Source organism: Sceloporus undulatus, chromosome 5 (genome assembly GCF_019175285.1).
Source record: "Sceloporus undulatus isolate JIND9_A2432 ecotype Alabama chromosome 5, SceUnd_v1.1, whole genome shotgun sequence".
In the NCBI taxonomy this organism is placed as follows: domain Eukaryota; kingdom Metazoa; phylum Chordata; class Lepidosauria; order Squamata; family Phrynosomatidae; genus Sceloporus; species Sceloporus undulatus.
Genome location: NC_056526.1, coordinates 86,588,316 through 86,612,299, shown reverse-complemented (window position 1 = coordinate 86,612,299; position 23,984 = coordinate 86,588,316). Strand labels below are relative to the sequence as shown.

Genomic DNA, 23,984 nt, shown 5'->3' with positions numbered 1-23,984 from the left:
AAGAAAGAAGTTGGCAGCATGAGCTTTCATAGACTTACGTAAGTATACTTATCCAAATGCATCTGAGGAAATAGACATAAATCTACAAAACTCATGCTGCCAACTTCTTTCTTTAGTTAGTCTGAAAGTTGCTGCAAGATCTCTCTACATAAAGGATCTATGAAGGTTTATTTTGGACACGTTAACTATTTGCTGAATGCCAATGAAACTGAACAGATAATCAGTCCTGGCATGCATCTACACTGTAAAAATAATGCTGTTTAACACCATTGTAAGTACTGTAGTGCCATCCTATGGAATACTGGGGTTTCTAGTTTTACAAGGTTCTTAGCATTTTCTATTAAAGAGTGCTGGTGCTTCACAAAATTAGAAATCCTAGGACTCTGTAGGATGGTGCCATGGTAGTTAAAGTAGTGCCAAACTGTATTGTTTCTACAGTGTACATGCACCCTATGCTAGGATAAGTAAGACAAAATAAAAGCAAGGATGAACAGTGGATGGATATGAACAAATGCAGATACATTACCTGCTTTATTTCAATAACATTTCTTTCCCTAGTCCAATAAATCTACCCCATTTTGGTTTATGGGTATTAAAAATACCTTCACTTGGATCATATTTGCTATCAAAGAAACTCTTGTGGACTACAAGCACTCCTGGTGTGATATACAAAGTCAGTTCCTCCTTCATTGTGCTTTTAGAAATGATTTCCAGAAGGTAAAAATAGCCATGTGGTGCATTTACATGTCTGACATCATAATGAGCTGAACTTGATAGGCATTGACAAAATCCCTTGCATCCTATTCTTTGGGACATGTGACAGATCAAAAGCCACTGCATACTGTGAAGACAGCCTGCAGAGAGACGGAAGGTGGAAGAAGAAATTCTAAGTTACATTGTAACATTTCCATTGAACAGCCAATTTCAGTAGCTGGCATTGTGCTGGGACAATAAGCTAATAGCATTTAGTTCAGTAACATGGGCAGTGGAGGCAGCTCTGAGTCTAAAGAATCAGCCAAGAGGTCACGGGAACTTGAAAAGAGACTTCAGGAAGATGCAGTGAGAGATGCCAGGACAATCAAGTTGCTCTTATTGGGTAAATATATCTTTTTTAATTTGTTAAATAGTTATGTCAGTCTTGACATTACAGTTGTCCCTTCCAATTCACGGGGGAACCCCCCCCCATCAGGAATATTGCTAATATTGGAGCCCCATTGATTACAATGGGGTGGGGCTCCCTTGTGAGGCACTGCTGTTTGCGCCCCCGACACACGCGACTTTTTGCCCTTCCTGGCTTGTCGTCCACAAAAGACCAAGGGATGTGAAAGGCAAGACCATGAATTGCAAGGGATGACTGCAATTACAGCTGTTGCTTCTATTGATATCAGAGGATAGGCAACTCAGTTTGGGAAGGGGGGAAGTCAATGTCAATTTTTTTTACTAACATTTCTAGACTTATACATGAGTATATACAGTACCTTCAGACTATGCGTATAAAGCGTATATGAAACGTTAATGAATTTTGTGTTTAGACTTGGATCCCATCTCCAAGATATCTCATTACTTATATGCAAATCTTCCAATATCTAAAAAGTAAATTAAATAAATCCAAAACACTTCTGCTCCCAAGCAGGGATACCCAGTCTGTAATTATCTGATAGCAAAACTGCCAACTTTTTGTCATCACATCTAGTTGATAACATGCCCACTAAAAATAATATTTTATACTTGTAAATATTTCTAATGACATCTCTGATTAATCACTTAAAAATTGCCAGATACTACTGGCTTTTATAAAGGCATTTCCAAATTTGTGACCACCTGCTGAAGAAAACTGTTCATAGTTGATAACAGGGGCAGAAGGGATGGAAATCCTCCTTTTTCATGGGCGCGCGCACACACAAACACACACAATTACAGCATTAAAAAAAACTTCAGTCAAATACTTAGTTCAAAAGCTCCCAAATGCACTCCTGAAATGTCAAGGGATGCATTCTCCTTGAAAACATTGCTGCTTGTGCCGACATGAAATGAACACAAGCAGTCCTTGTCCATATGAACATTTGTGTATTATTTCCATTCATTTCATCAGATCTGTGACAAGAAAGTCTTCTGGTAGATCTTCTTGATACATTAGAAACTAATTTCTACAAAGTTCTATCCTCCCTTCCAAATCTGTCATCTTGCTGATTTTCAACTACACATAATTAGCAATCAATAATATTGCTATACTAGTGCTTAGAATTTCCCAGAGCCCCTAGCCCCATGTCCAGTAGGGGATGGCCTTATTCACCTTGGCATTACTGGGGTTTACAACTTCCAGAGTCTCCCAGACATATAGCCATGGAACATACTAATATAGGGATTCTGGAGGGTTGTAGCCCCAAAAGTAACTTTCCTAAAAGTTGTTTTTTGACTGACCATTGCTCTGGGCCAGGACAGCAGAGCTAAAGGGCAGAATACTCTAGCCTGTGCCATCAGTTAGTGGCCAAAGGCTCAGAGAGGATGCATCTCCTCCCTCCAAGAAAGAAGATCATTAGAAAGAGAAACCCTAGCTGTTCCCATCCATCAGCCAGAAAATGAGGAATTGCAAAGAACTTCCTCCCTGCCAGACAGAACACTAAAAGCTGTATCCAATTGCTCATCCCAAATAGAGTGGACCTGCTGAATCAATGGACTTTGATTTAATGAGTCTACTCTGTTTGGGACTAAGAGCTAGATTTTACTGTTAAGATCCAAAACACACTACAGAAATAATCCAATTTGAGACTGCTTTAAATGCCCCGGCTCAGTGCTAGGAAATACTGGGAAGTTTAGTTTATTGTGGCACCAGAACTCTCTGACAGAGAAGGCGAAATGTCTCACAAAACTATCTTTGCCAGAATTCCCTGGGATTGAGCCAGAGAAGTTAAAGCAGTCTCAAACTGGATTATTTCTGCAGCATGTTTTGGACCTAAGACTTCATATTTGTACCTACTTACCTGGGTTACACACTTGTCCCTACTCCTTCTGAGTATGCATGCATTGTGGTATTGTCAAAGCGGGTATTGAAGACATCCGTATAGTTATACACTTGTATACCTTGGCTCAGATTAAACAAAATGGATACTGTAGTAATGAATAGATAACACAATCAAAATCATCCAGGCCATAGTGTTTCCAACTCACTTGAAATGTGATGTCAGGAGATAGTTCTACAAATACCATAGACTGCTAAAAATAAAAATGAATGGGTTTTAGAGTAAATCAGTCCTGAACATTCACTAAAAGTCAGGATGACTAAATTGAAGCTACTGTACTTTGGACATATCACGACATGACTCACTTGAAAGATGACAGTGGGCCCAGACAGGCCAAAATACAACTGCTTTGGGTCTCTTTGGAGGTATGCTGTTTAAATGATGCATGCATCCTAAAAGGCCAGAAGCCACACCAAAGCCACACTCCAGTCCTAAGGACTGGAGTGCATCTTTGGTGCAGCTTCTGGCCTCTTATGATGCATGTGTCATTTAAACAGCATATCTCCAAAGTGACCCGAAGCAGCTTTATTTTGGTCTGTCTGGGCCCATTGTCATCCAATACAGGGAAAGGTGGGATATAAATACATATTATTGTTGTTGTTGTTGTTATCATCATCATCATCATCATCAAGTGCATTTGTTTTGGCACAATATATCTTTGCAAGATGGCAATCTTTCCAAATGGAAGGAAGTATGAAAGGGAGAAGATCAGTTGGATTCATTCAATCTGCTCTGGTTTACAAGATCAGAGCAGCACAGCTGATAATCAGGGCTCCTGGAGGTTTCTCATTCAAAGGATCCCCATAAATTGACATCAACTTGAAGGAAAATAGCTACAACAAAAAACAATTTTGTAGTACAAAACTATTTTCTGAATTTGCTTGTTTCCTTTTCCCTCCTAATCTCCTTTTCTTTATTTTGTTATTTTTTGTTATAAGCCTGACGTCAGAGACAATCTTATTACTAATCTATTTAAATTTTCTTTGAACTCTTTTCATTTAAGGGTGCTATGCAATGATCATCATCACAGCCATCACCAGGAACTTCTAGATTCAATCTGAAAGTCTATTTTTGTGTAAAATTTAATAGCAACTTTACAATACACTGCAGAGCATAATATATGCTAGAAATGCTCTAGTTTTGCAAGGATTATCCTGAGCTTCACAAAACAGATTACTATCACATAAGGTCCAGATGCCAGCATTGTTTCTTTTTCAATACACATACTAGTAAAAGCACCAATAAGAAAAGATCAGCACCTAGTGACTAAGAAGCCCTTGATATACTAAAGGAAAATGACTCACTGTATCTCTTCTAGCTCTGCATTAATGAATAGGAGCATTTAAATATATGCAGGATTTTTTTTTATATATGGTAACTTATTCAAAATGAAAAGAATCTACAAAAATTGAAGAGTCTACTTCATCTTTCCGTGAAAGAAATGCTTGCTCTGAGAAGGGATAAAATTGTCTCAGTTCTAAATTTCCTCCAGATTGGTTTGCAACATGTTGCAAGACTTTCTTTTTCCTAATTACAAAGGAAAGTGTGCATGTTTTCTTGCATTAAAAACTGTATTCAATTTTCCATTCTTTTTTTCCCCCATTGAGTAAAGTTTGTTTGATAAAAAGACATAAGATACAGGGCGGCTATGCGCCCCCCCCCCCCCCCCATCCCCTAAGATAATGTAATAATAAATAGAGTACTAAAACTAAAACTTCCTATTTATTTGGTTTAAAACTTGTAAGAATGCAACACTGAATCATTCCTGTTTGGAACTCTAACACTGGCTCACTGTTTGCATTCCAGCTGAAAATTTAAATGACTTTAATATTAGAAATTTGAGAACTGAAGGAAAATGTCATGGAGGGATTTTTAGTTGGGGAGACGGATATGTGTGTGTTCTGTTGAGAATTACTACAGGTGGCTTTCTGAGCCTTTGTTCCATGCCAAAACACTGTTTGTCCATGAGAAAGGGAAGTCTTCTGGGAGCAAGGGTCTTGAATGTTTCAGTGAAGATGAGCAACAGTGTTTTCCTTCAGTATTCATATCTTTGGATGTCTCAGTTCCCCATACCAATGTGCAAACAAATGTATATATTTGTGGGGAAATGTACCAAAAATATTAGGGGAAAATTGATTGTAAAAGAATATACAAACAAAGCACACACAAAGTGTGCACAAAATTCCATTCAAACTGCTTTTAGAGTTGAAAAACAATGTGGCAATTAGATAAAATAAACTGAAGACTGGAAAAAAAGGAAAACTGAAATTGACAGATCAATCCATCCCTGTGCAAAGTTCTGTAATTCTATTACCTGGGTGAAGCTTTTTGTTTCCATTGCTTTTTGGTCATCTTTGGTAAGGTCAAAGCTGTAACTCATAAAGGTGTACAACAGACAGCCTCTCTACAGTGTGGATGCTTGCTTTTGGCCCATTTTGTTGTTGTTGTTGTTGTTGTTGTTGTTGTTGTTGTTGTTGTGTACCTCCCTATCATTTTTTACTTATGGCAACTCTAAGGTGAACCCATCATAGAGTTTTCTTGGAAGGTTTCTTCAGAGTGCATTTGGCATTGCCATCTTCTGAAGCTGAGAGAGTGTGACTTGTTCAAGGCAGTCTTGTATTATTTAATTATTTATTTCTCAGTACATTATGCAGTATTCTTATGGTACATTCATATACTTGGACACAATTTGGGAATTACTATTCTAACTATTCCTGTAATTTAGCTTTGTGCTTCTTATGCAATGGACAAAACCTCATTTGGTTATTATTTTTACTGCGAACATTCAGCCTTTCCTGTACTTTGCATGGATAGAAGTCTCTAGAGCCCTCTCAACTCCATAGTAAAAACATTACATCCAAAGACATCAAAAAAAATGATTCTGGTTTATTTAGAAATGCATTTTAAAGCTACCGGAGACTGATTCTGAATTTGCAAGTCTCAAATGAAAAAGTCAGCTGTTGATAAAGTTGTCATCATTATGTGGATTTAGCAGATGGCTGTTTCTAGCAACTTTGCATAACCACCAACTAAATAAATCTTCCATATTTTCCTTTCTCTTACATTGTGGGTTTTAGAGAATGTTTTCCATATGCCTTGCTGTTTGTCATTATTCATTTGCTTGCATTAGGAACAAATTACACAGTACATGCAAATTCATGTAATAAATCTGTTACCTTGGGTTTTTTTTTTTGGGGGGGGGGGAGTAACTAAATAAGAATTTAAAAGCAAGCTCTGCAGGCTGACCTTTTAATGAAGGAATGGCTGAGGCAAGTCCAACACACTGCTCTGGCTGACTACTAGGGAATCCTAGGAATTGTAGTTGCCTCAGTTGTTGCTGTCAAATAACCACAGTACAACATGTTGGAAGTAAGGCCACAACTTTATTTGCAAACAATTGGTAGGGTTGGCATAAAGCATAAGGTCAGAATCTGTGCAATCAAACCACCTGATGTAGTCTGATTATCCAAACCGAGCACCCACCCGGTGCTTGGGATGACCTAGGGGCTAAGGAACACAACTTGACCGCAAACCTTGTCTTGCGTTCACCAATTCACAAAGCCCCTAGTCACCAGGAGGCGCTCCTGCGTTCTGGCCCCCGCAATGGCCAAACACCTGCCCTATTCGCCCCTGGGTACCTATTGACTCCCAAACCAGAGCTCCATAGCCCTGGTACCACAATGTGCAGATCCTGGCCTATGCTGCCGCCAAGTTGTGACTAAAAACCACCTAACAACAGCGGTGGGCAGGAGAAGGACCAAGACTTGCTCCCTTCCACAGCTTGGCTCCGCTCTGCTCGAAGCCAAGCAACCGACTGAGGGAAGGGGCCAGCAACATGGCCTTATATAGGCCTAGGCCCCTCCCTCCCTGCGTGCTGTGCGGGGCCCCGCCTCCAAGGCCCAGCCCACCAATGGGCAGCCTTGGAGGACTGGAAGCCCCGCACCAACGAAACCGGCTCCCAGAGCGTCGCGGAGCAGAAGGGCCACCCCTGCGCACCAATAGGGAGCTGGGCAAGCCCCAGAGCACTCTGGGGCTTGTAGTCCAGCTGCATTTAGCGGCAAAATGGTCTGCCCAGCGAGGCGGGCGACCGTTGCTTTATTGTGGCATGAGACCTCTCTGACAGAGAATCTCCTAGCGTTGAACAAGGGCAGTTAAACTGATCTCAAACTGGATTATTTCTGCAGTATGTTTTGGACCATACCTAACCTTTTCACTAAATAGCCCTTCAACCCCTTCTCAGTGTTGCCAAATTATCTCTCAAACTGTTCTCTCCTAGGTACTAAACACATGTTTATCTTTAAATCACAGATCAAGGAGTTTATCACACAGGAGGCATAGCACCCAAATCCTGTGGATAAACAGGGTTTAAATCCGTGAATATCCCGCAAGACCAGGATTGTTTTCGGATGTTGTCAGACAACTTTGGTATTAACATTAAGCCATGAAAAAAGAAGCAAACTTACACTGCTTTTTTAACTTTGGGGAAATCCCAAAGTTAAAAACTGGCACAATTTTGCTGCTTTTTGCATGGGTTAATGTCGGGCTAATGCCAAAGTTGCTTGATGTGTCTGAAAAATCACTTGCATCTGATGGGTTGTTATGATTTCCACCATGATTTAAGTGTCTTTCCCCACTGGGTTCCATTTTAATGATACAGATGGGTATTTGCTGGCATTTGGTTCCATGACCTCTCATGGATACCAAAATCCATGAATGCTTAAGTCCCATTATATACAATGGTATATTTAAAAGGTATCACTTATATAAAATGGCAAAATCAAAATTTGCTTTTTGGGAATTTGGGGAGAGAGGGAAATATTTTCATTCTGTGTATAGTGGAATCCGTGTATTCAGAATCTATGGATACAGAAGGCTAACTGTATTACCCATGTGACCAGTACCTATATCTCTTATATGTTTACATTTTCTTTGTTTTCAGGAGCTGGAGAATCAGGGAAGAGCACTATTGTGAAACAAATGAAGTAGGTACATCAATATGCAAGCCACATCAGGAAACCAAACAGCTATGCTAACTACAGCACAGAAGGGAGCGGGGAGACCAATCACACAAATCACCATTCTTAATGCAAGCATACAAATTAGAATGCAAAATAGCAATGATATACTTTGAACTAGATGCTTTGTTCAATACAGTACTGTGTGAATGACCCAATCTACCCAGTCAATGATTATGTTTTTTTAAAAAACAAATAAGTAAATAGATACAAATGTTCACATTTTTTCTTAAAGGTTTTGCAGATATTTTTCTTGCCATTGAAAATCATACATAATATTCACAAAATCAACACATGTTTGTTTTTTACTTGATGGAAGGATTTTCCAGTGTATTAGGTTGGATACTATTTTGCATCCTAATATTATTATGCCTGTTCTATATTTTATGAGGGGCATGTTTATATTTTTAACAGGGGCATATACAGTTGGGCCTCCGTTTTCATGGGGGATCTGTTCCGGACCCCCTCCCCCATTGAGGTTTGTGCATATCCAAGCCCAATAGGCTTGAATGATGTACATGTCCATGAGCGTGTGCAGGGCGTGCACCGCAGGAGCATGTCCCATTGGAAATAACGGAGGTTACTCCTCCGTGAGTATTCAAAGTCACAGATCCCAGATCCATGAGTTAGGAGGGGTGACTGTATTTTAACATAATTTCCCCTAGTTTAATAATAATTAGGGAATTTTGCAAATGGCTTACCTAATGGCAGCTATTTTTCCACACAAAGCCACAATGCAGAGCTTGGAAAACTTGCTGTTTTGGACTATAGCTCCCATTTTGGACTACACCCCTCACTTCCACTCTCACCCTCAACCACCCCTGGCAGCATGATCTGTGAATATGCTTGCTGGGAGATTCTGGAGATTGTAATCCAGTAAATAACTTTCCCAAACTTTGCCACAACCAACTCAGGTAAGCTCTGCAAACTCATATCATGTAGTGTGATGGCTACTGTTAAATGGACAAGATCTAATGATGCAGTGTCTGTGGAACAGAATGGATGATTTGTAGGATTCTTCTTACAGATCACCAGCACCCTTTAAAAGCCTGTTGCTATACTCGGGGTACTTATGTCTATCTTTAACTTTGAATTTTTTTGGGGGGGGTATGTCTCCAAATTAGGTTTCAAATGTTTATTTAAAGTAAGTTATTTTCTTGTATTGATATTTATCCCAGTTCCACATGTTCATCAAAGCCAATTCACTTCTTTGGGCAAATTCAATGGTACAGCTCAGTTTTATAGGGCTACTGCATGGGAATTATACCAGTGCCAACCCAAGATGTTTTGCTGCCTGAGGTAGAGCATTCATATTTATTTCCCAAGTAAATCATGTCTGCATAGTGTCTAAGTTCAGCCATATCAGTCTGGCATGGATGGCAGAGAATCCCACACACTTCTGTCTCTGGTAATTAAAACAGAACAATAATCATTGAGAAGGCTGCTTTGTGACAATCAAAATCTGCTACCTGAGGCAGTTATCTCACTCTTTCTAGTGGTATGACTCAGCACACATATATGAATACCACTCCATCAGGACAAGGAGAGGGGATTGAGGCCAAGATATGAACTGGATAGTAGATGAAAGACTTCAAATGATTACTAATATCTTGGGGTTTTGTTTTATTAGCTGAATAAAATGAATATAAAAAGCATTTGGATATATGATCCTGGAGCTTATCTAAGGATTTAATGAAGCTAACGATTCCTCTTGAAATGCAAAACAAAGTTTTTCTATTTTCTTCTTTATTTTTGAAGAAAAGCAGTATCTACTGACAGTGATTGCAATTCAAAATATTGTTTATTGTACTGTACTGTATGAATCTAGGAATAGTGTGCAAATAGGAAATAGATACAGGACAAAGTATAAGTGCCCAGGTGCTCTATATGTGGAAGAAGAACCCTAAATGCAGACTTATAAACATTACATTTACAACTGCAGAAGTGTACACAAAATTCCTGTTCCATGGATAGCCAGCATATGGAGGAGGCAGTAGCTCTCTCTCTCTCTCTCTCATCCCAACATGCTTACCCCTGTTCATTGAGCCAAACGTTGGCAAAAGCTTTATCCATACTTGCAGATGTATGTATGTAGACTCTCCATGCTGGCCTGACTCCTGCATAGTTGGAGTTTCTCCTGGTGCAGATAATCCATGCTCCTATGGTTAGCATTTGGTCTAGTGTGTTGAACTGGAGGATGGGGTTAGGAGAAGTTTTGACACTGCCCCACTGTAATCATAAATATGGAAGAGGGTATTGTGACTATTCCTAGTGATGGTTTCCCCAGATAGCCAGGGTATATTTCAGGTTGTTAGGGACCTGCTTCACCGATTCCAGTTTTATAGTCTGCTGCAAATTGTTTTCTTGTTGCTTCATAGAATCATCCATAAAGATGGCTACACAGACCAGGAATGCAGAGAGTACAAATCTGTGGTTTATAGCAACACACTACAATCAATTCTGGCTATTGTAAAGGCAATGGCCACTCTGGGGATTGAATATGGAAATCCAGAAAGAAAAGTAAGTATGTTGTCTCCCACAAACATATATTATTTCATCCTTGTGCCACTGTTGCCATGTCATCCATTTAGAATACTGACTTGAGAGCCTCGGAATATTGTCTTAGTTGAACTCTAGTGTGGGAGAGTGGGAGAAATCCTCAGCCTCGGATCTGCCAGCCATTCACGCCACATTGTAAACCAGGGCAGAGCAAGACATTTTCCTGCCTGGGGCAAGGAATAAGGCAGCACACAGTGACAGTCATTCCCTATTCATATAATGATAGGACTAGCAGTTGAATACTGGCAATGGGATATCATCCTCTGGAAGATCTGAGGGCAACAGAGACTTGGGGGGACTAGGAAAGCCTTACCTAGCTATATTTTCTAACAAAGGGGAAGGCTGGCAAGGTAGATTAGGAAGAACAGTTGCACTCCCCTATCTGCCTGACGCAGTTTCTTCACACTGACTAATGTAGGGCTGGCCTTGACCATAAATCAAGTCACCACAGTAAAATGTATAGGAAATGAGTATAAATGCCATTCTTCTCAATAAACTCTTATGTTTGCCTCACTTTGTTTTGATGCCAGGCATCAAATACATTTGTGTATACACAGAAGTTTTGCACATGTTACACTGATTTTATGACTTGAAATGAAATTTAGAAAAAAGCATCACAATTAGCTTGCTGTAACAAATACAAAAACAAAACGGCAGTGACATATTGCCTCCTCCTCCTCCTGAGGTGTATGCTAAGTATGCTAAGTTTATCAAACTCAATTACAAGCCTCATAATCAATCTGAAAGACCAATAAGTGATCTTGATAATGAGTCAGTAGACCCATTTAGTTCACATAACACCGTTTTATTGCAACACAGTCTTGAGACAAAATGGCATTTGCCTTCAGATGAGATTGCTTTTGATTACCTCAGACAGATACAATCAGAACTGTTGTAAGGTGTAAGCCATACTAGCACATATAGTTCTAAAAATAACTGTTCTCTCTTGGAATCTAATTAAGTGTTGGTGATGGTTGGGTTCCCAGCAATTATGAAGAATACTGATTGAAATTTATATACACCAAGACTGGCACTGGCCTCTGACCAGATTGGAATGACCAGTTTGCACTATTCAAACAACACGTTTCTGGTGCATTATCTGTCTACTCTAGTAAGTGTCACATTTTTCATAGCCTTGGCGCGTTACAGACCACCCAAAATGGGTGGTCTGCCAGCACCATCATTTGTGGCGGCGAGGAGCCCCAGTGGCCAAACCGTGAGGCTCCTCGGCGCCTCAAAAAAGAAGCCCCAAAATGGCACTTCTTCTTGCAGTGTGCTAATGACGCCGCAAGGCACCAATGGCACACTCACAACATCATTAGCACCATGTGATGTGCAGACACTAAGCGTCCGCTACGTCAAGATGGCGGTGCCCATGTAGAAAGGGCTCTGCCATTTTGTACGTGCTGAGCACGTACTAGGGTTAGGGGCATCTGTAAGGGATGCCTCTTCCTAACCCTAGTATGCACTCGGCACATACTTTACAGCCGTTTGTAACGGGCCTTTATTAGTGTAGAACATGAGGTTTGTTTTAGAGAGCTTTAAAAATTTTTTAAATATCTCCAATGTGACCTTAATATATATATATGAGCTATCTCTACATCAGAAGTAACAAATCACCAGGAACAGATGATATTCCAACTGAACTGCTACAATCCACACAGACAGAATCAATACTAGTGATAGCTAAAATATACGAACAAATATGAAAAACAAAATAATGGCTAACAAGCTGGAAACAACCATAGCATTAAATTCCCACACAAACAAAATTGTGTTGAAAATTGCACAAACTTACATGGAGAAGTATAACAAACATTTCACTGCATAGATCACAAAAGGCTATGTATGGGTTTTAAAGACATGTGGAATACAACCTAGACAATGAAGAAATTAAAATAGTTAAAGAGTTTCTGTACCTTGGATCAAACATTGATCAGAATGGAGATGGCAGAAGAAATCGGAAGAAGACAAAGTCTGGGAAGGGCAGCTATGAAAGAACTAAAAAAACAAAAACCCTAAAGGGTAAAGATATACAACTAACTAAAATTAGAATTGTCCAAACTGTTGTTGTATTCCCCATCACGCCATGACAGGTAAAGCAGTGTCAAACTGCATTAATTCTACAGTGTGGCAGCAGCTAATATTCCAACAATAATAAGTAGAAATCTTCCAACCTCCTTTTATATTATGTGCAGGTTAGGAACTGAGAGAGTGGTGTCTAGTGCACATAAAGAGGTGTAGAGCATAGAGTTCCATTTAATTTCTCACTTTGAGCCCTCATATGTTCTGGAAAAGCCATGAGAAGAACCTGTAGCAAAGGTCAATGCCTGAATATAACCTATCATTTCTACTTACAGTCTATCTCAGTCATTATAAATTTCAGTTCTGTGCAATTTCTCTGACATATTTTTTACAGAATTGCAGGGACCTATCTCACTCTAGGTAGTTTTGCTCCAAAGTCAGTGTTTTATCACAGTGAATTTGATCTCATAAGTGTGATAAAGATGCATGCCTGTAGTTATGGAAGTGCAATGTGACAATAATACTCCTTTTACATGTTTTTAAAAAACATTCTTCAAGGACTCGTATATTTCACCTTCAGCCTATACAAGAAGAGTAGGTCAATAATACTTCCCCACTACAAATACAAGGGTCATGTTGACATAGAGCCTGTTTCCAGCTGAGAGTTAAATGGGAAACTGAAGCTGACATAAATCCAGGTGGAATGGGTAAAACATATTTTTCAGTACGTACACTCAAAGCATTTTATTAGTATATAAAAAAATTAAAAAATCAGATCAAGAGCCCTGTTAGGATGCATTTTGGTCTACTTCTATAATGCTGAATTTACCACACTATTCACACATGGCGAATCCAGGGGTTTAGCAAATGATTCCTTGGAGTAGGAGAAGCAATACTTATTTTATTTCATTTTAATCTGTCCAAAGTAGAAAAATAAATAGATAAAATGATAGGTAAAATAAGTCATAGACATAATGTACAAATGATGAACATAGGCAAAATCTAATATGCTTAGGCTTAGATTGGGTGATTCCCAGATTTTATGTGGTCTAGAAATCATTTTAAAACCAGCTGTTAAACTTTATTGCTATGTTATGCATTCCCATAAGTTACATATCATTTTTTTTACTGTAAATGTAATCTATTTTATGTCTGACTGTACTAGCTTTAAAAAAAAGTTCCAAGTCATATGGGTAGCTGAGTAACAAAATATCTAATAATAATATGGTATATGAGGATATATGATGATGGTGATGGTGATTCTTTCTCATGTAAAATTTAAGCATCAACCAGAAGCTACATCATTCAATAGACTGCCTGATATTTTAGATGAAAACAAAATATGAGGTTCATTAAAAACAATTTCATTTTAGGAAGATGAAAGGCAGCTCTTTGCTATAGCAGGTTCCATGGAGGATGGCACCATGCCACCTGAACTGGCTGAAATAATCAAACGACTGTGGAAGGACCCAGGAATCCAGGCCTGTTTTGAAAGAGCATCAGAGTACCAACTCAATGATTCAGCTGCATAGTAAGTGACAAGTTCACAATTGTACATTGCTATCCCAAAATGTCTTCGTGACTATTGATACATATTAAATACCTGATGCTTTCCATAACGGTGAACCTGCATACTAAACAAATAACATACAACTTTGCTTCTGCCTTTGAGTGCTGGATTCCTTATCACAAACAGCCAACAGAAGTGATTGAGGGTGTGTCTACACTGTAAAAACAATACAGTTTGATAGCATTTTAACTACCATGGCTCTTGGGAATCTTGGGATCTGTAGGTTGGTGAAGCAGCAGCACTCTTTTGCAGAGAAGACTAAAGAATGTGTAAAACTACAAATCTCAGGATTCCATAGGATGGAGCAACAGCACTTACAGTGGTGTCAAACTGCATTGTTTCTACATTGTAGATGCATCCTAAATCTGGATCAGGACTGCAGATATGTCCATTGGGGGAGGGGGAGGGAGAATACAACATTTTCATTGCTATGACCCTTATCTGGGGAAACCTGTGCCTGCCATTTGCATGGTCAGAGGGTTAGCTCAATGTTTTGGAATTTTCTTCAGACAAAGTCACCTAAATTTTAAAAGACTACAGCTATATTATATTTATCACTTAAAACTAAACTATTTAAATCCTGTTAAAATAATGCTGATCATAGCACGTGTGCAATATTGAATAAAGGCTTTAATAAAAAGCCAAGTTTGGGCTTGGCACTGGAATGATATCTGACTTAGCACCAATTAGGCCTCCAAGAGGAGGGTATACCACCTGCAGTGCTACACTGGAGAAGGCTGGCTTTCATGTTGAGCAACATGTATTGGGAGAGAGACTTTTGGATCTCCAGTAACATTACTTCCAAACTATACATTTACATCTTTGGGGGGGGGGGGGTGCAACCCCATCTATGGCTGCTAGGTTTCTCAATTTCCAGAGACAAGAACTGTCAGTCCACAGATTGCCACAATTCAGCTTGAGAGTTTCCTGGTCCCACATACTGTCCTTTGCAATATCCAGGCACTAGTCCAATACTTTCACCCCAAGTTCCTAATGACCTTCCTTAGAGGCTTCCTATAGACACAGAAGAACATGGCAGACAACATGGAACCCTGTTTTAAGAGAGGCATATTTTAGACTATTAGAATGAGTGAAGAGGAGGACATGTGTGTTTGTTTATAAAGCCTGTCTTAAGGAGACAAAGAAAGAATTCTGTGGTAAACTGCAGTTTTGAAGTGTTTCAGGAAGGAAAGATTTTTAATTTTTGATAGGAATGAGAATGTACGTGTCTGCAGACTGCATCAGAGATAGTAGTAGTGTTGAAAGTTTATGAAAAAGGAGAAATGTCATTTATTAGTCATTTCTTCATTTGGAAAGGGAGAGAGAAGGTACATGTTACTCCATGAACAGGGGGGGAAACACCCTGAATGTGTTCAGAAGCAGTTCTTATTACTTAATGCTATTTCTGCTATTATTTCTGCTTCAAAATTCTCCTCCTTGGATTCACAGATGATCTTGAGCTGCTCTTGTTGTGCCTCAGTGTTCTTCAGGTGCAAAGTATGAATAAATGATATAGACACAAAACAGCGCATTTATGTGTATTAATTCATTTGACTCTTCCGGAGAAATGTCTCACTTTTTTGTCATCTTGAATAATCCACTTGCAAGCAATTTTGTTTCTTGCTTTGTTTTTGTGGCTGTTTTGCATGGAAAGTGTGTTGGCATTCCCTTATCCACCAGACATACCCTGGACTGCCAGACTTTGATCCAGCCTCACTCACTCATGCTTAGCTAGTGTGTCCCTTTTTTTTTTTCCATCTTGGAAAATGTTGGTAGTTACACAATTTCTAATTGCTCTCTGATTTCTGTAGTTATCTCAATGATCTGGACAGGCTGACTGCCCCTGGCTATGTCCCAAATGAGCAAGATGTCCTTCGTTCACGTGTGAAGACAACTGGGATTATTGAGACTCAGTTTTCCTTCAAGGACTTGCACTTTCGGTATGGAAATTGTTCTTTCTGAACCTAAGGGATCTGCAGGCAGTTTGAGATAGTTGGCTATATTTGGATAGTGAACACTTTGGTGGGGTGAGGATGGCACCTTCTAAGGAAACAAAATGTATCAGAACTTCCCTGCTAAACTAAGATTACATAAATTAAAGGAATAAAAAATTAAATAAAAATGTTTTAAAAGAAATTGATAAGCAAATCAATGATTGTCAGTATGAAAGCAGTGCATGCAATTAAACAAAAAACCACATGCACAAAGAGCCAGACCTAATGATAAATGAGTTAAATTAAGTAACTGTGGCCTATATTTAAAATGTGTGTTTAAAAGAAAAGTTTTCAAGCACTGGTGAAGACATGTAAAGTATGAGATAACTAAACATCTTGGGGTAAGGAGTGCCATATAATCTCTTGAATATTGACACAAATCATGCTTTGAGTCAATAGCATATGCAATGGAAGTTGGAAGCCGACTTCTAAAAATGGCCACCGAAGTGGCTTAGACAATCCAGGCTGCATCCAGGATAGACCCTAGCAGCAATTCAGTGACGATTTATGTGAAATGGAAATTGGCTGCTTCCCGAATTAGCACTGAATTCAGGAAAAGTAAGACACTCTTTTAACTCCATGCGATAGGATCCTTAGAATGTTACTTTAAGTAACATAAATGCAATGAAAAGCTGAAGGCAAACATAGCTAAACAGTTAGTAGGAGTGGAGCTTGGAAATTTTATTTTTCAGCTACGACTCTAAAATCCCCACAGGTCAACTTTAAAAAAAAGAATATTCCCAGGTTCTAGATATGATGATGCTCTGAGACCTAGAGCATCATCTTGCTACTGCTCAGTTATGGGTGGTTTAAGCATGCCATTTGATGAAGTACATTTCTGGGGATATGGACAATCTGATGACTTTTTCTCCCTGCTAGGTGAGATTATGTGAGGTTTTGTGCAGCTTTCAGCAATTTTCACACTTTGAGGCATGGACAACATTGTTTGCCTACCGTGGGTATGGCATCATGAGAAACATGTTGACTTTAGGCCATAATTTAATGTTTCCAAATCTAATCTTTAAAAAGTGGTTCTTGTTGTTAACCACTTAGGCAAATCAGACTATATTTGTAAAATGCTTTGCATGTTATTTGCACTATTAGGTAAGCAAATGTCAAAGACCTGACACACTGCTTTACCAGATTTGCAGGTCAGTTTGACTTTTGTTCCAACAGTCCCTGTTTTTCCATGGAAGGTTTCTCCTTTCATTTCCTGGCAAATCACTGCTCACTTATTGTCAATATTTTTGCTATTTTGTTTTATCTCTAAAATAACAGTAATCAACCTACACCTAAAATGTTTCCTACTGCTGCAGGATTTGCAGTGGGGATGGAGGTGCAAAGCCACGTTTTCTTTAAAATCGGTTGCACACTCCCTGTTTGCCTACATTATAAGTGATATAACTGAAAACAATTTCTCCTAGGAATGAGACACATGGGCCATGCATAACTTGTTTTGAGGAGAAAGTGCCTTTTCTTTACTGTTAACTCCCAGGATAGGAAATTCTGACATGGTAGCAGGAAGCTGGGGGCTGCAAAAATTAATAGTGTCCATGTTCCCACCAACTTGTTGGTCTCTGTTTCCCATTCACTATTATGTTGTAATAAAGATAAAAATAGCATAAATAATGATAGCAGCAGTGACAGTAGGCAGTGCAGATTGTATTTTAAGACATTTTTGAGACATTAAAACTAGCCTGTACTCTATGATGGTTATAATGGTCTAACCATACTTCACTCTGCCATTTTGTATTTTTGGGGCACAATTGCAACTGTCACCCTCACTTTCCTTGTCATATCTCACAGGAAATCAAAGAAGGTGACAGGTGCTGCTGGTGGTTTGCACCTTGATGTGCCCCAACCTCACTGCCCCAGAGTTTAGAGAATTTAAATATTTAAACACTTAAGAGTCTGAACAATGTCTTACAAAACAGGAAAGATGACATTGCAGCAACTGCCGTCATACTGTTTGGCTGCATCTGCTCAGACGCCTGGAGCTAACAGCACCTCTGCTTAACTGAGTTGAACATTTTAATACTCCCTCCTTTCCAAAAGATATATGAACAAAGGAATTGTATAGGGTTCTGATATTATCAGAGACAGCCATTTTTCATCATAGAAGGGCTGTAAAATTGAACAGCACCTGAGAACATCATATCATTCTAAATGACAGAAAATTCAAGGACATTTAGCATTTATATATAACCTTTTTTGCGTGTACATAATGCTTCACACACTATGGCCAGGGTGCTACATCAGAACATAGTCTTGCACATGCAGTCCTGCATCCCTCCTCATCCAGATGCTGTCAAGCTGTTTACTGGTGAGAATGGAAGGAAAGTGGTAGATGATTTGGACCATGATGTAGCAGCTGGACTAGTGGAGGAGGGGGGGAGGTATGGTGATAGTCTCATGGATGGAGTGCACCTCTTTTACTTTCCCTTGGAGACTCAGAGTAGCTATATCTTCATGGTCTCAGTTGGCTCCCCACTCCCTTCCCACCAGTAAGCACCATCAGGCTCTCCTGGAACTTGACAGCTACTAAGGGGGGGGGGAGCAGAATTGGGGGACAAAGCCAAACGGGCAGAGAATAGCCTTCTGTACCCCATCCAAAAAGACACATACACAAATATAAGCTGTACTTACAATGGGTAAGCTGTACCTGCAATGTTGGCCATTGTCTCCCTGTACAGAGGAGGAAACTATGTGTCCCTCCTAATGTAGTTGGACTGTATTCCCCAGCATTTCTCACCAGTATCAATGGTGATAACCACTTGTCTACCTATTGCAAATAAATTATTGTGGATGTGTGATATCCTTACACCTTGTCCCTGGAACTCACAGTCACAACCATGGATTTCTACAGTTATATTTCATGTATTAGTTAAAGAGGGCTGTAATCTATAAAACCACATTCTAATGTGTTGTGCCACCCAATTCTTTTTTTCTATCTAGTATATTACCCTAGAACCAGTGTTAGAGAGTTTAATATTATCTGTTTTGTCCTCATAAGTGGAGATAGATAATTTCCATAGTTTTCTCCTAACCATGGAGAAAATGTGTATTCTTGGTATTCACAGATCCATAAAATCTTTCTGGAAATTATTCTTGCAGAAATACAGGTTATCTTTGGAGAAGTAGGCATGTATGATTTTGGTGCAAGACTGCTGTTTTCTATACACGCACACAGACAGACACACTATCTTGCACAATAAAAATTTTGTGCAGAAAAAAGCAACCTTGCTCAAAAAAACTTGTGGCCTTTTTTTGTGCAATGCTGCTGGTTTTGCACACGAGTATGTGTAGAAAACAGCAGTTTTTCTAGTCACTTGGCTACTTTGAAATGGTATGTGGGTTTTGATGCAATTCTCATGAAAAAAAAGTCCACATCTATGGATAAGAATTTCATATTTTTGGATGTGTAAATAATGGGTGAAAACTACACAGAATCCTTGGCACTAAGAGGCTGGACAGATTGGCAGATTGGTTGCCTTGGATGGAGACCATGGCAACCAAACACCATGGCCTCCGGGAGACCTAAAAAGAACCCGCTCCATGGTGCATTCTTTTTAGGCCACACACAGGGTGCCATTAGCACACTCATGTGCCATGATGACATCCGTGTGGCGCAGCACTGTTTGGGCACTGTGCTACATGGATGTCATCATGGCATGCCCATATGGACAGGCGTAGCACATGATGGTGGCCAGGGTGCACGGTAGGGTTGCTGATCATGTAAATGCTCAGCCCCCGTGCAACCCTAGTTCAGGCCCAGGCTGGCACAAAGCACCAGCCTGTACAGACCTTATATTATTCTTTCCAGCTGGATTTCCTCAGAAACCCATTTTCTCAGTGAAATTTCTTTCCTTCATTACCAATGTATATACCACACTACATTTCGGAGAAAAAAGAAGCATAACAGATTTTTAAAAAGAAAAGACACACAAATGCAACACATTTTATATTTTAATTAACTAGCACCAGGGATACCACCAGTGGATGTGTGTCTTACTCATTTGTTTCCTCCTCTAGGATGTTTGATGTTGGAGGACAACGATCTGAGAGGAAGAAGTGGATTCACTGCTTTGAAGGAGTTACTTGCATCATATTTTGTGCAGCCCTTAGTGCCTATGACATGGTCCTGGTGGAAGATGAAGAAGTGGTGAGTCAGAACAGCAGAAGGCTAGAAAGAAAAGGGCTTGCTAGACTATGAAAAGGATTTACAGTATCTTTGGATGGTTTATTGTGCTCATTATTCATAGTTTGTGCTTTGATAACCTCAAAGAGGTTAAATCACTGTACAACTATTTCTACTGCCTTGATAGGAAAAAGTACATCAGAGTCAGAATGACAGATGGTAATGGGATATAATAGCCACCTTTTCTCCACTTTAACAGAACAGGATGCATGAAAGCCTCCACCTCTTCAACAGCATCTGTAACCACAAGTACTTTAATACCACCTCTATTGTACTGTTTCTAAATAAGAAAGATCTGTTCCAAGATAAGATAACCAAAGTCCATCTCAGTGTCTGCTTTCCAGAATATAATGGTAAGTGTTTTGTTTGTTTTTTCACTTGGGATGGGGGGCTTAGGAGTTACTGTTTCTCAGTTACTCAGAGTGAACCTAGCTCTGCCATTCATTTGGCTGACACTGGTAAGAACTTGGAAAAAATACTTTTTGTTCTATAATTCCTATAATCCTCCAAGCAACAAGATGGCTGGAGGATTCTGAGTGCTGCTGCCATATTCAGCTTTTTAGATAAGCCTCCAAATTTATAAAGTACAAATTTGCCCAGTCCCTAAGGCAGTGATGGCAAACCTATGGCACATGTGCCAGAGGTGGCACTTAGAGCCCTCTCTGTGGGCACATGTACTGTCCCCCCAGCTCAGGGTTTGCCAGAGTTTGTTACTAGAAAGCCAGAGGGACACGGCACTTTGCAATAAATAAGTGGGTTCTGGGTTGCAGTTTGGCCACTCGGCCTCTAAAAGGTTCACCATCACTGCCCTTAGGCATTGCTATATTCCAATCTAAGTACCTATATCACAGCTTTTCTGGCTTCTATTTGAATCAAAGTTTTAGTGCAGATGCCCCATTCTACATTCTGCAACCTGGCTGAGGTGTGAATGATGGCTGGAACAACAGTTCAGAAGTCTGGAAACATAATCTAGAACCTTGGCATGTTATATGGAGAAGTAAAGATTGGTCACAAATTTTCTTGTCCTTAACTTGTGAGCAAAAATGTATGCAAACCCAGGATAGAAACCCAGGATAGAAACAAGGCAGAATGATACTGATAGTAAGAAACTGAGAAAGTCAGTATGAATAAGACTGAGAGATTTTCACATGCTTATATTACACATTTTCATGGCTATGCTTTAAAGAAGATTATATTTTTGGAAAGGGAAGTGACTATTATTGATTAATACTATTTCTTAATAATTGTCCATTAATAATTCTCCTTGCACTTGATATGACAACTGAATTGCTTTCAAATGAGTGTGTGAAGCCTTTTAAATATATGCTGGAGGGTTCATATATGAAATTGTTGTTATTATGGCTGTTGTTGTTGTAATATGACAAAAGAAAGGCCTTTTAAAAAAAACATTAAAAGCTCAATGTACTTGAAGGATAATTTTTTGCACTTTTTTGTCTTTTGCCAACTAGGGACAAACACCTTTGAAGATGCAGGAAATTACATTAAGAGCCAGTTCTTAGACCTGAATCTACGAAAAGAGGATAAGGAGATATATGCCCACATGACATGCGCTACAGACACCCAGAATGTTAAGTTTGTCTTTGATGCCGTGACAGACATTATAATCAAAGAGAATCTGAAGGACTGTGGACTCTTCTAGCTCTTTCCCCCCATGGCCCTTTCACTCTATTATTTCTCTTTCCCACATCTTTCTTTTTCCCATGGTATTTGTTCCATGTGTAGGCTATTTCCGGTTGGAGTCACTATGATATGCATAGTTTCTTGAAAGACAGTCTCACTGAACCCAAGAGTTCTTGAACAGAAATAACCATGCATAGAAGTGAGCAGTAAAAATGGGGAAATGGTGGTGGGGGAATATGAGTGTGGAAACTAGAAGTCAATTCATTGTTTAATTTAGCCAAGTTTGGCAAGGTAATTTTAAAGGAGGCATCATGCCATTTTTTATTCTCTTTTGGCAGTGTAATCTTCCACATTTATTGAAGATCAGGATTGCTGAACATTTTGATTTTTCAGTCTCCTTCACTAATGTCTTTCTCTCACCTTAACCCCAATATCTGAAATAACATTTAAGCCATGGATTGCCAAGGGGTTCTGGTGGAAGCACAAATCACACCCTCCCTTCCAGCTAGGGTTGCCAGTTTTTTCAAACTGCAGTACAGGTCAGCCCTCTCTGTTGTGAGGCCAACTCAGGACTAGCCAGTACCCATATAAAGCCTACCTCAGGTCCTATGAGAGGAGGACCTCTTGCCACAGTTCCAGGTGCTCACAAGATTAGAGCTCTCATGGCCGCCTGAACTTTATATAGACATCCTTCACTTGCTCCTTGTCTCAGTTGCCTGAGCTGGTAGATCAGGAAGAATGGGTGCCAGATACACTTGCAACAAATGGACCTCTAGCATTTGGAATGTAATTTGAGACTGTTTTGCTGTGAACCAAATGCTCAGGGATATGTCTATTGTGGGTGCGACTGGCCTGATCTTCCAGCATTCATCAGAACAAAAAGCTCAAATTTGAGATTCTTTTGCCCCCAATAATCTATGTGGTATTCCCCAATATGTTCTCAAAGCATATGCCACATGGTCAGGCCCCAGTCCTCCTGCCCGACGGTCATGCCTTGGTAATCTATACTGCCTTCCCTCCACCACTACCATTATCCCTGCTTCGTCACAACCATGCCTTTTTACAAATAGTGTCAGAAATGTCAGAAATCTTTCCCTAAAATTGCTGATGAATCATTATAATTGGTCATGTTTCATTGTTATTGACTAGCCAGCTCTTCCAGTCTCCTCATGGTTAGGCTTTTGGCAATTAAACTACATCACTAAAGAGAGGGCTTTTGTATAGGGGAGCTGTCTTTCCCCCTTACTGATGTGCTTTTAGTTATTTTTCTTTTAACATCCTGTGCTTTAATTATATTATTATTATTAAGCTTTATTTATAGAGTTTTACATTTAACTGCACTTAATTTCATTGATTTTTGTGTTGTCTGCCTGACGCTCCTGTTTTGGGGACATGGCAGGGTATAAACCTTATGAAAAAAATAGGATGGGTTGCAGTGAGGCAGAATATATTAAGGGCACAATCCTGCCAAGGTTAAACTTTTTTAAGTTCAATTGATTTCAGGGGGAAATCTAAACATGTGACTAGGTTCATCATCAAAATTCACCAAGCTATAATGCTGGCTGGAATGATGACCTAATTGAAGCCCTGGTCAGACATTAAATGAATATGTTCATTTGCTAGAACATGTGTAGGATTAAAACTGGGGACAGAGTTGTAAAAACATAGGTAAGCACCACCTTCAGTGTCTCAGAATACCCAGAAGTAATTTAGAACTTCATATGTTGAACACAAAGCTATAAAGAGACTAACCTAGCTTGTGTGAGCAGTAGATCAACCTTGTCAGAGTTCCTGATCAGGGGAGTTCTATAACTCTGCAACCAAGTCCAGCTCAGATCTTCATGCTCAGCATGTGAAAGTCTAACATAACATCGAGGGTAGGGCTTCAGGCTGCTTGGGAGCATTGGGGTTGAGGTTGGGGGCCACTCACATCTCCACCCCCAGTTTTAGACCTTCAGGTGT

The 23,984-nt window shown here is 39.6% G+C and overlaps 1 protein-coding gene across 1 annotated transcript; it reads left to right on the top strand.

Annotated features, from left to right (window-relative positions):
• Positions 1-978: 978 nt before the first annotated feature.
• Positions 979-22,200, top strand: GNAT3 (G protein subunit alpha transducin 3). Its single transcript, XM_042468583.1, has 8 exons — positions 979-1,096; positions 7,960-8,002; positions 10,414-10,555; positions 13,993-14,150; positions 16,001-16,129; positions 20,216-20,345; positions 20,581-20,734; positions 21,851-22,200. Exons 1-8 carry the CDS (start codon positions 979-981, stop codon positions 22,039-22,041), a joined length of 1,065 nt encoding a protein of 354 aa, XP_042324517.1. The 3' UTR covers positions 22,042-22,200.
• Positions 22,201-23,984: the final 1,784 nt, after the last annotated feature.

Excerpts from the sequence above, each read along its gene's own strand:
- GNAT3 (XM_042468583.1), top strand. The coding sequence starts at position 979 with ATGGGCAGTGGAGGCAGCTCTGAGTCTAAAGAATCAGCCAAGAGGTCA. Across the intron at positions 10,556-13,992 it reads ATGGAAATCCAGAAAGAAAA|GAAGATGAAAGGCAGCTCTT; the intron begins GTAAGTATGTTG and ends ATTTCATTTTAG. Across the intron at positions 16,130-20,215 it reads TTCAAGGACTTGCACTTTCG|GATGTTTGATGTTGGAGGAC; the intron begins GTATGGAAATTG and ends TTCCTCCTCTAG.